The sequence below is a fragment of the Volvox carteri genome, assembly GCF_000143455.1.
Source record: "Volvox carteri f. nagariensis unplaced genomic scaffold VOLCAscaffold_7, whole genome shotgun sequence".
NCBI lineage: Eukaryota > Viridiplantae > Chlorophyta > Chlorophyceae > Chlamydomonadales > Volvocaceae > Volvox > Volvox carteri.
In genome coordinates, this window is record NW_003307550.1 from 480,101 (window position 1) to 494,684 (window position 14,584).

General features: G+C 53.4%; 2 protein-coding genes across 2 annotated transcripts; both read right to left on the bottom strand.

Moving 5' to 3' along the window:
• Positions 1-55: 55 nt before the first annotated feature.
• VOLCADRAFT_87907 (uncharacterized protein) lies at positions 56-8,536 on the bottom strand (the record flags this gene model as incomplete). The annotated part of the gene is made up of 11 exons (XM_002947689.1): positions 56-246; positions 1,297-1,390; positions 2,586-2,696; positions 2,938-2,996; positions 3,412-3,469; positions 4,027-4,101; positions 4,702-4,822; positions 5,363-5,474; positions 6,208-6,310; positions 7,226-7,314; positions 8,509-8,536. The coding sequence occupies 11 exons, from the start codon at positions 8,534-8,536 to the stop codon at positions 56-58; spliced, it is 1,041 nt and encodes a 346-aa protein (XP_002947735.1).
• A 3,120-nt stretch (positions 8,537-11,656) lies between these two features.
• On the bottom strand, positions 11,657-13,241 carry VOLCADRAFT_87908 (uncharacterized protein; the record flags this gene model as incomplete). The annotated part of the gene is made up of 3 exons (XM_002947690.1): positions 11,657-11,746; positions 12,668-12,754; positions 13,080-13,241. The coding sequence occupies 3 exons, from the start codon at positions 13,239-13,241 to the stop codon at positions 11,657-11,659; spliced, it is 339 nt and encodes a 112-aa protein (XP_002947736.1).
• Between the last annotated feature and the right edge of the window lie 1,343 nt (positions 13,242-14,584).

Genomic DNA, 14,584 nt, shown 5'->3' on the forward strand with positions numbered 1-14,584 from the left:
CGGACACGCAAACAGGCAACATCAGAGACGCTGGATGCACGTAGCAAGCAAGGGCCTAATGGTAGCCCGCTGTTTTGGAAGATGATGGGGACGTTCTGGTGGCGGGCTTGGGGCGCTTGGGGGCCTTTGGACTTAAAGGCGGTCGCAACGGCGAATCCGGGAAACTTGGTGGCTCCGGCGCCAAGGGAACTTGTGGCGGGAAACCGGGAGCCGAGGGAATTCTGGGAAACCGTGGGCTCTGCGGTGCTGCCGGGGGGGAGATCCTAACCCTTCGGGGTCGAGGTGGAAGAGGCATTGAAGGCAGCTGCGGTGTCTCAGGCGGCTTAGACGGTGGTGGAGGCCGGCGTCGCCAGGACCTCGGAGGCGGAGGCAAGGCGGGTGGTACAGGGCTGGGAGGAGGCCTTGGAGGGGGTTTAGGAGGTGGAGTAGGAGGGTGACTGGGAGGCGGTGTAGGAGAGGAAGGACGCGATATCGGAAGTGAAGTGCTGTGAGGGGGACTGGGAGGTGGACGGGGAGGAGGGCTGGGAGGAGGGCTTGGAGAGGGCCTAGGAGGAGGGCTGGGTGGAGGACTGGGAGGAGGGCTGGGGGGAGGGCTTGGAGGAGGGCTGGGGGGAGGGCTGGGAGGAGGGCTGGGGGGAGGGCTGGGAGGAGGGCTGGGGGGAGGGCTGGGAGGGGGCATGGGAGGAGGGCTTGGAGGAGGGCTGGGAGGAGGGCTTGGTGGACGGCTGGGAGGAGGGCTGGTGGGAGGGCTGGGAGGAGGGTTTGGGGGAGGGCTGGGGGGAATGCTGGGAGGAGGACTGGGAGGAGGGCTGGGGGGAGGACTGGGAGGAGGGCTGGGGGGAGGGCTCGGAGGAGGGCTGGGGGAAGGGCTGGAAGCAGGATTTGAAGGAGGGCTGGAAGCAATCATGGATGTCGTTGGTTGCATAGGGATCGACTGTGGGTCAGAAGGTTCGTTAGGAAGCGAAGGAGAAGTCGGGCTGTTGGGCATGTCGCCCAATTGAGGTTCCATGTTGGGATAGTTTACGGCAGGTTGCTCCGGTGGTGGGGTAGATGGGATAACTGGAACGGGTCGAGGTGGTGGCGGTTTAAATAAGGGAGGACTATTTCGATTTGGTGGTGGCGCCGGAGGTAACCGGGTAGGTGGCGGTGAGCGCATGGGTGGTGGTGGCCTTGGAGGTGGTGGTGGACTGGGTGGTGGTGGTGGTGGAAAATCAGTTGAGGCGATGTTTTGGAAAGTCAAAGTCCCGGCAGGACAGCTGTTGCAGCACGAATACCAGCCTTCCCCGTTGCCCTCACTGACTGAGAAGCGGCAGCCGCTGCTGGAGCCCGGTACACCAGATCGACAGATGTCGGACCATTGGGTGCAGGTGGGCCGTGCCTCATAGCAGACCTGCGGGCGATGTTAGTTAGACGGTAACAGATCACTTAGGTCAATATATATCTAGAGAGAGAGACATGTGTGGGATTGCCTGGGTTGTACGAGTAGGACAGCAGCGTTGCATATATGATGTGTGAAACAGGGGGGTATATCCGCTACCAGGCGAAACCCTGCCTTCCCCGGTATTTCGGGGCACCCTCATCCAGTCAACCTAATCAACTTCTCAGTGGATCGCTCAGGTTCCGCACCCACCACCAGCATCCAACGGAATCTGCCGGGTCAACAGCGGCCTAACTCCATTCCTGGTCGGCTCGCAGGTTAACTTTATCCCAGGTCACCACCGTCCATCAACTAGGGGCGCAATACCTTCCACCATCGGTAGGTTTTCCGACCTTGATAGGTCTCGATCCCGGGATCTCCCGGGGGCAATGGTCGCGCGTTACCAGTAGTGCCTATCCTCGTATATATATGATGCAGCTGACAATGGGTTTTGTGAAATCAGAAATCAGTTCGGTGCTAGTCTTAAGCAAGAGCGTAGATCTCTAAGGAGAAAAAACTTAATATGGGAAAATGGCGTATTCGATTTCGAGTTATGCCACATATCCGGGTTGTTTCCATCTGGCCTTATCGGGATGGGAGCGGCTTTCGTAGGGGTGGCTTGGCTATAGAATGGAGCGGCAGGGGCCCTGGGCGTGCTTGTTCTAGATGACCAATTTTTGCTACTCGAATCTTACGCACGTGCGTGCTTGGGTACAATGGGGCACTTGCACGTCTGTGTCGGTGTGCACGTGTACATATTTAAAAAATGGAATTGCACGCAAGGACAGGAACAGTGATTACGCCAGCTCGTATAGAAAATGTATGCATGGATCTGTCTGCATGCATAAGTTGTACGCTAGTCTGGGCTGATGTGCGGTGTTTTCCTTTCCTCCGTGGCTTTTAGGCGTTGTAGTATTGCCCTTGGGCCTTCGGCTCGTATGGGTAGTCTTACAGGTATGGGGTCACGCACCCGCAACCATGTAACACAGACACACATAAGTTGTACGGATGCACAAATGTACGGGAATGGGACACCATACGTATGTACTGCACATGTCGTGTTGGCGTTAAAGAGCATCTGGTCAACCCAAGGTTTGCGTCTAAGGAGAAAACATTCCACCAAGCGTCTTAGTATTTTTTAATCTGTTATATCACTTCCCACACTCACCTCAAGCCCTTCCACGGGACGTCCTAGGGATGCTAGGTCAGTGACCATTAGTCCAACATCGACGGCATCACCGTATGTGTACTGCATCGGGTAGTTGTCGTACCGACTCAGCTGCACAAAAAGTGAGAGCGAGAGGGATGGGGGTCGGGAGGCATTGTGAGTTTAAATTCTCAAGCATGCATACTTTTCACAGGATGCTGGTACGCATGAGCTTCACATTAGTGATAATAAAGCATCTGCTGGTCTTGCTGCTTGGATCGTGCTAAAGGATATATACTCCTAGCAACTCAATCCCGCCACCTAACGCCATTATGGACCGGCCAAAACCATCCATACAAACGACACAACGCACCGTATCTCCTCCAGCTGTCACTCTTGCAATGCTGGTCACGTTGCACTTGCCGGTGGCGGCTACAGCCATGAACGAGGGTGAAGAGAAAACAAAGCGGCAGCGTCGAGAAGCACGCAATGTGGCGCATGTATACAACACGTGACGTGTGATGTGGGTTGTGTGTGGATCCGGAGGTGGGGTGAGACATCCGGTGGCGGGCAGCCCGGTACTTGTGCATGTGGCAAGAGACGGTTGTGGTGGTGGTGGCTGCAAGGGCATGTGCACGATGTGAAAGCTGGAAAGATGCCACCCAGAGGTCAAAAGATGACAGGTGCACGGTGGTTAAGCTAAACATTCAGCTATGCAAGCGTGCTTGTGCACGGCAGTCAATTAAATTTTTTTACCAGGATCCAATCTCATGCATGCACTCGGCTACGTGTACACGTACGTGCACGAAGGTATTGTGGTCTTAAGAAGTTTTGCACCCCTGCTCACCCATGCTGATGGTCAGGGCATCGACTCCCATCCCCAGCGAGCTACAGCACGGGCTTGCCTGAAAACAGATATCAGTGCAATATGTAACAGAGCAAGGCAGCAGGACAGGAAAAAACACAAAGATCGGTACTACTACCAGCACCAGCACCAACAGCGGGCAACAGCGCCAACAGCAGGCAACAGCAACAACAGCAGGCAACGGCAACAACACCCGCAGGCTCGAGAGACTGCTCGCGAACAGGCTGTGTGAGATGGGTGTCCCCATACACACGTGATAGCATGCCAATCGAGGGGTAGCTAGGTACCTTTGTAGCGGGAAGCGATGGGCCTCCTCCCTCCCCAACCCGTCAAACAGGAGGAGTACTAAGCGAATCCCCCAACGAAAAGAGCAAGGCATGGAACCGATGGAGGCTCAGAAGGGGTTCTCGTTTGTGCCGTGTATCAAGTGCATATGAGCGACTGTGCACCTGTTGTATCCTGTAAAGCGTTTTTGAACGCCGCCGCTCCACCAAACCCCCCAATTCACCAAAAATCGAATGTACAAACAAACGTGGGATGCGGCACGCACTGCCATAAAGCATAATACATGCTATGATCGGACTGTATATGCCGTACCGTGCAGTTGCCCCTATTTTGCAGCTTGAGGCAGTAGACGATGATGGCGCGGCCTTTCATGCTCCTGCTAACACCCTGTGTGCAACGTGCACATGCACAGCGGGGGCAGAAGGCCAACTGAAATAACGCCACAGGGGGCTGTAGGCCGTTCAATGTATCCACAGGACAGACAGACAGGCATACGTTGCGTGTATGCGTGTGTATGCGTGTGTATGCGTGTATATGCGTGTGTGCGTGTGTATGCGTGTGTATGCGTGTGTATGCGTGTGTGTGCGTGTGTGTGCGTGTGTGTGTGTATGCGTGTGTATGCGTGTGTATGCGTGTGTGTGCGTGTGTGTGTGTACGTGTGTGTGTGTACGTGTGCATGTGTGTTGGCATGTAGATTTATTTGTTCCACAAGTCTGGGCCCCGGAGCTTAAGTCTTACCATGCGGTCCCCGTATAAGGGGGCCCCCATCACGCGGTTCTCAATTCGTTACCCTGCAAGTCCACTTCTTAGCGCATCGCAACCGGCTTAAACGACAACTGCATCTTTGCGCCCAGGATTACCCAGCGGTTCACCGCAGGCCCTTTGTAGAGCGCCGCTGCCAGCACCATGGCCCCAGCTTTAAACCCAGCCTCCCCAAGCCCGCAAGCCCCGAAACCCTGCGTGCTCACTCATGTTTCCCCCGCTCACCACAATCCTCCAGGGGCTTTCCTGACAGGTCCGACTGCACACGTCCTGGAAGGGAAAGATGTCGCCCTCGTCATCCGGTTTCTGAAGGAGGCTGCGGTGCAGGCGAACTGTCCCCACAGCGCTATCGAGCAGGGGCGGCGCAGAGTAGCGGGTTGGTGGAAGGGAGAACGGGGGGATGAAAGGCATGAAAGGCTATGGGGTTAAATTGGAGAGGAAAGGGGATAGAGTATTTAGCCGGTGCGGCACGTATGGCGCACGACACGTGCTGCTGAGGTGTTTTTGCCTTATGTGAATGAATGGGATAGTTGGTGAGGTTTAGCCTCCCCCGTGGCCATTAACCTGGCAGTCCCTAAGCTTCCATTTTACTTCGGGACACTGGTTTGGGGCTGCTGCTAGGTTTGCTGCTGGGGCGGCTACACTTGCCTTGATTATCTCCCGGTCATGATTAATAACGCGTTAGGTGTATGGGCAGGGCGTCTGTGAGGGCACCCCATGCAATGCCTTTCCGAGAAACTCCTTAGTCCGGGTTTCGATCCCATGCTCTTCCAGACCTTCTATCCCATCTCCGCCAGTCAAGGTAAAGGTTTCATTTCTTTCCTTCGCATCCTGCTTGCACAGCATGCACTTTCGAACTGGGGACCGCAAGTTAACTCCGCCTCACCGTTTCTCCATTTGTCGGGCCCCGGCGGCGAACGCGGTCCCGGAGTTGGCGGCAGCTGCGTCGCTCCGGTCTTCACTGGACTGCAGTGTACGATGCCGTGGTGTACGGTCACCTGGCGCATGAGGGAGCGAGGCGTGGTGGGGATCAAATTATAAACTGGCAAACTCAGACCTTAGAGGATCAGACGGGAAGAGATGTAAAAAAGGGACAACAAACCAAGGACGAGAAGCGATGTGAAGCGGTGAAGAGGAGGATGGGGAAGGGGGCACCGTCGCCAACGCCACCGGTACCCCATAGGAACAGTTGTGAATTGCATGCTCCATATACATAGCTATGCAAGGTCAGCGTGAGCGAGCCTTCGGCGTGTGTTAATGCCACGGAACCTGTTCATGCATTCCCGGCATCCTTCAAGAAGATCTCACATCGCCTGATGAAAATTGCACAACCTCACATGTGCTGCCGTAGATGTTTGCTGGTAAGGATGGATTGCTGGTCGGCCACATGCCTAGTGCAGATCTGCTACAACACCATATCGGACGATTCCAAATGGAGGGCAGGATGCTCCCGATCCCTTCAGAGTGAAGGCCAATTAGGCAGAGTGTACGGCACTCCGTACGTCGTGAAGTTTCCCTTTTTCACACCCGCATGGCTCATCAGACATCGACGCAACCCTAGCCGGAGCCCCATCCCCCGGCTTATTCTATCACACAGTAGCCGAGCGCAGCACATTGCACATTTGCCCGCCCCGCCCCGCCCCTCATTTCTCTCATTCCTCACTCATCTCCCTTCGTTTCCTCCAATCCTCTCCTCCGCGCCTTTCCCCGCATGCTCCTCCCTTTCCTCACTTCTTTCTGCGCAAGCGCCAGGGAGTGTAGGCCACGGCAGTGCGCCGTGCAGGGCCACGCAGACGAAAAGCGCGAGGAGAGGCAGCCGTCGCCTCAGAAGCAGCTTTGGGGCACGGGTGCCGTGCAGAACGCCGTGGGCATGTCTTCGTCCTCGTCCTGGCCCCAGGGCCAGCCCTGGCCCTGGGCACGGTACAAAGCCCGAACTGCTGCAGCCGCCGCTGGCAGTCACGGGTCTCATAACAGCCAGCCCAGTAACCAAAGCAGCCACTTGACGCAGTTTTCAATCCAAGCTTCCTCTGGCAATTAGAACCTTCGGCGTCCAAGTCCACGAGCGGACAGGTTTATGTTGATGTCACCGGAATACGGCTTCAAGTGGCTTGCAAAGCTGGAGTGAGTGAGGTTCTTTTCTCGTATGAAAATATTAGAAGATTCGGACAAGCTAAAGGGGATGCCCCTGTGTGGGGCGATATCTGATCGTGCAGTTTGGGACCGCGCCAGAGCAGCCCGGTCTATCTGGGGCTGAATCGGATTAGATAACTAACACCTTGATCAAAGGTTTGAGCGTGCTCAAGTAGGTGAGTATAGGCTGAGGTGCGGAGAGTTGGAATCGCAGGTACGGTTAGGATTATGACGCCCTGCGTACCGGTACACCGGGCAATCTCCTCCTTTCTAAAGGTACGACGATGTTCCATAAGTGTTCAACAGATCACTGTTTGTACTCCTTATAGGATAGCTACATGTGATCGCCAGCTAGCGTAGCCGGGCGTTCGTATAATTGCAGTTCATGCTAACGACATTATCACTAATGCAGGAAAAGAACAAACAGAGGAATTGTAACCCTACAGGAAATGCGCCATAGGACACTCCAACTTTAAGATAATCAGATCCATGTTGATGTACTGATATAGAGTTTGCCTCCTTACCCTAGCTGAATCGTTCATCTGAATCAGTCCATCACAATGTAAATCTTAGTACTATGTAAAATGTGGTATCAACTGAAAGTTAAAGTTGACCGCACTGTGATTATGTCAACCTCAGCAGTATCTCGCCAAGCATTACAGATGTTGATCGTCTCAGTTAGGTTGCAATACTTCAAAATATGATTGACTATGAGCGGCGATACAAGCGGCACACTAGTGTACGGGGACATTCGTACGTGAGGCGGGCGGGTGCGGGGGCCGTTGTTCACCCCAAGTAACCTATTTGGAGGGCTCTTGAGGAGCTAGTAATGTTGATGGATTGCTGCCGCTGTAATCCTCCTTCAAGGAACGCCTGGCGAAAGGTATAGAAGTCAAGGTATATAATTGTAATATTGAATAGACCATCAAACATTTTTTGTATAAATCGAAAACATCTATCTTCTTATTCATGAAGCCACCTCCATATGCGGTGATTTCGGTGCTATGATTGGTGCTTCCCCTTTTGCCCCCAGAAAATCTGCAGATTTTCTGGCAGACTTAACGCCAGCAATACAAGAAGCTCCAATTGAGTATACGCACCCAACTGCACGAATTCACCTTTGATTTTTTATAACATGATTCAGACACGCAAACAAGAACAGATACGTCCGTCTAACGCATGCAAACCTTGCAAATTAAGACGAAGCTGATTCGTGCCTTAGTGGAGGCATAAATGCAAAAAGTAAGAGGAAATGAAGCGTAGAAGAGTATAACCGATTGATACGGATATAGCAAAAGCAAGCGCGTTCCATTTCAGATGACACTATCGAAGAGAATTATGGAAAGTGCAAAAAGTACTTGCTAAGAATGGGTTCACATGCAGGCGATTCGGAGGTTTGCTCGACTCCGATCTGAGCGAATTGGACCCCGAAGCGAGTTGGGCTGGAGGGTCCTAAATCGTTTCATTCGTTCACCGCTTTCAAATCGGTAACATATGAAAATAGCATGCGGCTATAAGCTATATGATTAGAGCGCGCAGAGCGAGGCCATGTATACAGTACAACGATCGGGCGACATCACTATGACCTCCTAGACAGGGAAAGGCATATCTATACAAGGCTGGAAAGCAGATTCGGTATTTCCTTTTGTGTGAGCCCATGGCGTTGCTGAAGCAGACGAAGCCAAATATGCCGCCTCAGCAACGCCATGCGGCCGCATACCAGTTCAATATATTTACGCTTACATGTCTCGGCCATAGCCGGATATGACAGGTGCAGAAAACCGAATCACGGATGTGTTTGCGTATAAATATTGGCAATTTCCTACGACCTGCGATTCGCGGCGTGCGACTTGCGACTTTGCGAGTTGTAAGCCGTACGCAGAAATGCACTTCGCCTCGCACCCGCAATTTGTTTTGCGCCACCAGCCATATAATACCAGCGCTAAGGTTCCAATAACGCGCCGAGCTACCAAGCACTACCAAGCAACCTACGCGCAACACATTTCAGAAAACGCTTAATGTCAGTTGACCGTCCCCTCCGGTGGCTTGCGGCCCAGAAAACATTCCGCTGGGCGCCAATCATCCCGCAATTTCCCTACAAACGACGATATTATAACTCGCCCGACTGACACGGCTCACTACATGCATGCGCCAAAGAGCCCAAGCTTCAGGGGTTTGCTTTGCGTCGTTGCGGACAACAACATCGTGGATAAACTTATTATCCCATGTCGTCATGGCCCGGTGGGAACCATCGACAGCAATGCGTTGATAATCCTGTATTCCCTGCTGCTGCCAATCCAGCTCACGACGAGTTCACAGGAATGCAGGCATGCACTTCAGCAGCGTTGCCCACATCCCAGCTGTGCACGATTTTTATACGCAGTTCTAGAGTAGTGTCTCTGACAAATGTGCAATTAATACCTCAACTAAGTCCCTACAGATGCCCTAATACAGAAAACTACTCGTCCACCCACTCGTCCGTGTCACCTTTTCGAAAAAATAAAGAAAACTACGTCCTCTATTCGCCATGTATATCTAATCCAAGGAAACGTGCTCCCGCTCGCTGCGGCTATCATCACATCTCTCCGACGTCACCACTTAGGCCCAGTTTGCAGCTTGTATGTTTAAATTGAAAGTGACGAACCTTTAAACATCCCTCAAGCATCCATAAACAGCCAACCATCATGAAACAAGTTGGATACATATACAACACCACACATGCGCATCACCTACCCCATGCTGCTCCTGTTGCTCCAGCTGCTCCAGCTGACTAGCGATCCAGCTCCGTTATAGGTTCGGTCCTGGAAGCATGAACATCGGCCCAAGAACGTAAAATCCACGCCCACACAGTCTATGCACGCCCTCTCCCGCCATCGATCTTCCTACCGGGATTTGCCTGCTGCGCCCTATGTGTGACTAATCCTAGCATATGTGCGTGCGCCAGCTGACCAGCTGAAGTGCGAAAAGTAAGCCGAAAATGAATGATAAGAAGCAGAAGCATGGGGGAAAACCATGCGGGCGAATGCGTGTGTGGCTGGGATCGATTATCATCCCTGGTTGCCTTTCGCTACCACTGGTAACGTTCTCCCCCCCCCCTGCTGGGCACGTGCACGATGATCGTTCGTGTGCACGGAAAAGGACAGTGCCAGCGTATTGAGCAGGCCAGGCGGGGTTATGCTTGCTGAGCAGGTGGCCACCGGCCGCTTAACGCTAGCACGAATCCACATGCCTGCAGTTCGGACCTCCCTAGGACTGGAATGTCACGTACAAGTTGTACTTGCATGGAGGTCCACGGAAAGTGTACGGCCATGCATGTTCATCCCCCGGCGCACTGCTGCTGGGCACTGCAGCAGCAACGTGGCATATGTCAGGCAATAAGGAGTGAGACACGCTGGTGCTGTCATTAGCACCAGCTCTCAAAATAATGATTTGTGACAAGCTGAGCCTTGCTACCTTTGCATAGCAGTCTGCCAGGCAGTCAGCGCCTTTCTTCATCCCTTTTCTGTTCCGTTAATAAATAGCCAGCCGCAAGCCAGGTGAGCCACTGCGTGCACTTTGCTAGCCGCATAACGCCGGCCACACACCTTAATCAGGCAAGTGGACACCGCCAGCAGCTGATGGACGTTGACCCAATTCCCAGCATGCTCACCTCCATGATGATGTCAAGACCAATAACATCATTTCTGTCTTAGCTAGTAGTCTTAGCTAGTACCATCAGTGTGCACGTACGTACAAGCATCTCGCACATCTCAGTTGCAAGCAGTACATGTACGGGACTCCCATCGGCCTTGGAGGCCATCCGCCGCCAACGATGGAACGTCCACGCCGCACAGAGATCTATCTCAGCCACGAACACGGCCCCGCATTATTCCTTGCTTATGCACCACCACTTATTCGAGCATAATATCCTCTCCTATCTTCTGGATGTCAGATGGCACTTGGCAGTTTGAAGAAAGATCTTCATTGGATGGTTGCCGGAGTTTTGTTGTGTAGTAGATGCATGCGTGCTTGCGTGAACGAATGGTTTCTGGCGGCTGCTAATTAGTAGCCGCATCAATCGTGCCTTATAAGGCACGATTGATGCCTGTTCCCTGATACCCTGAACGCCACTCATCAGCATCCTACAATACGATAAAGTGAACAACTTTGTTTGGGACGATCGCCAACGACATCACAGGCAGGCAAGAAGATTCAGGCAGGCAACAAGCAAGCAGTAGTGTCCCATCACACGGATCTTTCGTCATGCACACCAGCCCGTGCATGGAAGACACGGCTTTGCTCTAACAACTCCCCATCTATCAAGACGCCGCAACAATGGTCGCCGGGGCTCTTTTCTCCCACAGAAGACTAGCCCAAGCGATTAACATCACAGATCCATTGAAGGAAATCTATCGTAATCCGCGGTGGAAGGGCGCCATAAAAATTCCGGCATCCAACATCGTTGTTGCCGGTTGCACACATTTGAATCGTAAAGCATCATCATTAATATCGCCCTAAGCATTCTGCACCCCTGAGAAGAAGGGGAGCAAATACCCGCTACTGAATAACTTAACCATCATCTTACAATGCCTGTTCTTATGCACCCCATCATGCGTTAGTTGCTCCTTCCCTATAAACTCATAGTGATTACGTCTTACCGAAAACTTACATAAAACCCTAAAACCCTACGAGAGTGGGTAGCTAACTCGTAATTAAAGCTTAAGAGAAGTCGCATTGGGTTAGCTTAAACAGGCTTAAATGCCGTGCGCCGGGCTGCATCGCCAATGTCTTGTCATGCTTTGTAGCCAGCCTAGTTTACATACCGAACAGTCCTCAGCGTCTTGGGCAGCTGCCAGTTGGGCAGCGTCTTTCAACCCAGGGCCGCTTTGCAGGTTCTTGGGCTCTGGTACGGCACATACATCCGGCTAAATAAGCGGTTCAGGTGCCCCTAGAACTTGCAGCAGTTGCCACAAGCCAGGTGCTGGCGAAGACATTGGCTTCAGGAGAGGTGCACAGCAAATCTTGAAGGTAAAATAAAGGGCTGGAATGCGGTAAGGAAGGTATCGGGAAGCTACGGGGCGGCTTGGGGTGTCGGCTGGGAAGTATTTGTTGGCGGGGGGCTGGGTGGCGGATAAGGCGGTGGGCTAAATGGCGTGCTGAGCTGGGGGTTGAGAGATGGGCTTGGGGGACGGATGGGGGGAGGGCTACGCGGAAGGCTTGGCGTAGCGTTCGGAGGTAGGCTAGGAGGACAGCTTTGGGGAAGGCATGGAAACGGGCTGGAAGGTTGGTTGGGAGGTTGGTTGGGAGGTTGGTTGGGAGGTTGGTTGGGAGGTTGGTTGGGAGGAGGGCTTGGAGGAGGGCTTGGAGGAGGGCTTGGGGGAAGGCTGGGAGGAAGGATGGGAGGAAGGATGGGAGGAGGGCTGGGAGGAGGGCTGGGAAGTTGCGTAGGAGGAGGGCTGGGAGGGGGCCTGGGAAAAGAGCTGGGACGAGGGCTGCGAGGAGGGCTGGGAGGGGGCTTGGCAGGAGAGCTGGGACGAGGGCTGGGTGGAGGCTTGGCAGGAGAGCTGGGAGGAGGGCTGGGACGAGGGCTGGGAGGTGGGCTGGGAGGTGGGCTGGGAGGTGGGCTGGGAGGTGGGCTGGGAGGTGGGCTATTGAGCCGAGGGGCCGGAGCAGGTATGGGGTTGAGCCTGGGTGAGGATTGATTCGGTAGGGCGTCTTGGGGCTTGGGTGCTGGAATGGGTGGCAACGTGGCTGAAGGGCGAGGGGCCGGGACGGGGGGTGCCTTCGGTGACGGGCGGGGGGGAGGGGGCTTGCTGGGTGGCGGCTTAGGTGAAGAGCGTGGTGGAGGGCTGGGAGGCGGCCGTTTGGGCGGCGGCGGCTTCCGCAGGGGGGCTGGTGGCGTCTGGGAACGGTTTGTCGGAAGCGTGGTGTTAGAGCGAGGAGGGCTTGGTGGACGCCGACGCGGTGGTGATGGTGATGGTGGTGGCGGTGGATGATCCAGCACGATTGTAGTAAACGACAAGCTTCCGGCAGGGCAGCTGTTGCAACACGAATACCACCCATCAGCTGTGCTCTCGCTGACCGAAAAACGGCAGCCTTCGGGGGAGCCCGGCACACCAGATCGACAGAGCTCCGCCCAATCGTTGCAACCTCGCGTTTCGTAGCAGACCTGTCGATAGGCACACACCAGCGAGTGAAGAGCGAGCTCTTCGCTAGGTAAGGGACGATGCGAAGCTGGCAGGCACAGGTCCTAAGGGGACATTTGTTTTACATATGCGAGCGTATGTGATGTCCGGGGAGCTTACTGCTTCAGCAGGCGGTGATTACACTGCTCGAGAATCTGCTTGTGTAGAACATTAGCACGAGAAGTATCTCGTACTTTGAGACTGAGAATTGAAGGAAATTGTGCAAGTGAATGGAGAGCCATGTCGATGTACGTGTGGGTAGCATAGATAGTGTTGTGGATGGATTGTTGTGTTTGGGTGTGTGCACACCTCGAGGCCTTCCGTGGCAAGCCCCAACGTAGACAAGTCTGTCACCATGAGGGCCATCTCAGCGGAGCTGGTCGATGTGTACGGATAGTTGTAGTACCGGGTCAACTGCAGCGCATGCATTACGACCAGCACAGTACGACACAGTACGGGAAGGAGGGACATGCATAAACACGTAATATATATAAAAAGTCATCCCATCCACACAAGCAGTAAAATTCTTCGTGCCAAGGTGTGTACCCACCTCTTATGGCCTCTTATCACGCCCAGGGCAGCACAAATGACATGGAGAGCAAGCCGCGTTAATTTTGCCTTCTTTTTTGCAAGCACGTCCATGCTGCCACAATCCCTGCCTCGCCCGAGGGACCTACTTACACCGGCCCACGGTGGTGCATATCTGTCTATCTATCTATCTACGGGTTGACGCCCCCTTGTTTGAATTGTTTTGACTTGTCTGAACTGTTTCGCCCTGGCAGCTGCGATACTGTCACTGTTACTGTTACCCCCCCCCACAGTTAAATACCGCCCAATACCCCAATTCGTCCCCGGTAATATTGACATAAATAGCCCGGCGCAACCCGAATTGCTGCTCCATCAATGGCTGCCTTAGACACCCTTGACGACATTTGCCCCGCCCCATGCCTTCATCAGCGTAACTCTGGGATGCTGCGATCATGTGATACTATTGTGCGGAAATGGAGCTGCACGCACGTGGTTTCTTACTTAGCACTTGCAGCTGGCAGCGTATCATGCCATAAGTCCGTGACACGCATGCAGTCCTGTTGCCGTCATTTAATCATGACGTCGGCGCGAACGCGCAATACTACTATAGTACAAATGCAGCTGCGTGTGCAATTGTCCCAGGCGACCACTGAAGAGTTTCTTCGGTATGAGGATATGTATGTATGTGCGTACGTATGTGCGTATGTGTGTGCATATGTCGCAGTGTAGGGTTGGGGTGAGGAGTCGTCTCTTGTTAGGATGTTATCTGAGAACGAAGGCCCGAACCTCCCCCACGTGGACTTGTCAATGGACATCCCATCCGATAACACAACGTATACCTACATATTACCATTTTCGTTTCCGTGCGTGGGGCGATCACATCTATCTGTAACGCCCCGGGCACGCAGCCGGCTCGGGTGTATGCAAAGATGCATGGATGTTCCCTTTGCATGTTAACCCCTTCCCTGCCCATGCTTGGTCTACGCTTGTTCTAGGCATGTGGCTACGTCTTTTATCTCATCCAGTCTTCTGCATTGTGAGGTTCGCTATTACTGTGTGTACCTATTTATTCCAAACGCACACACACATACACACATACACACACACATACACACACACATACACACACACATACACACATACACACATACACACATACACACATACACACATACATACACACATACACACATACATACACACATACACACATACACACATGCACACATACACACATGCACACATACACACATACACACATACACACATACACACATACACACATA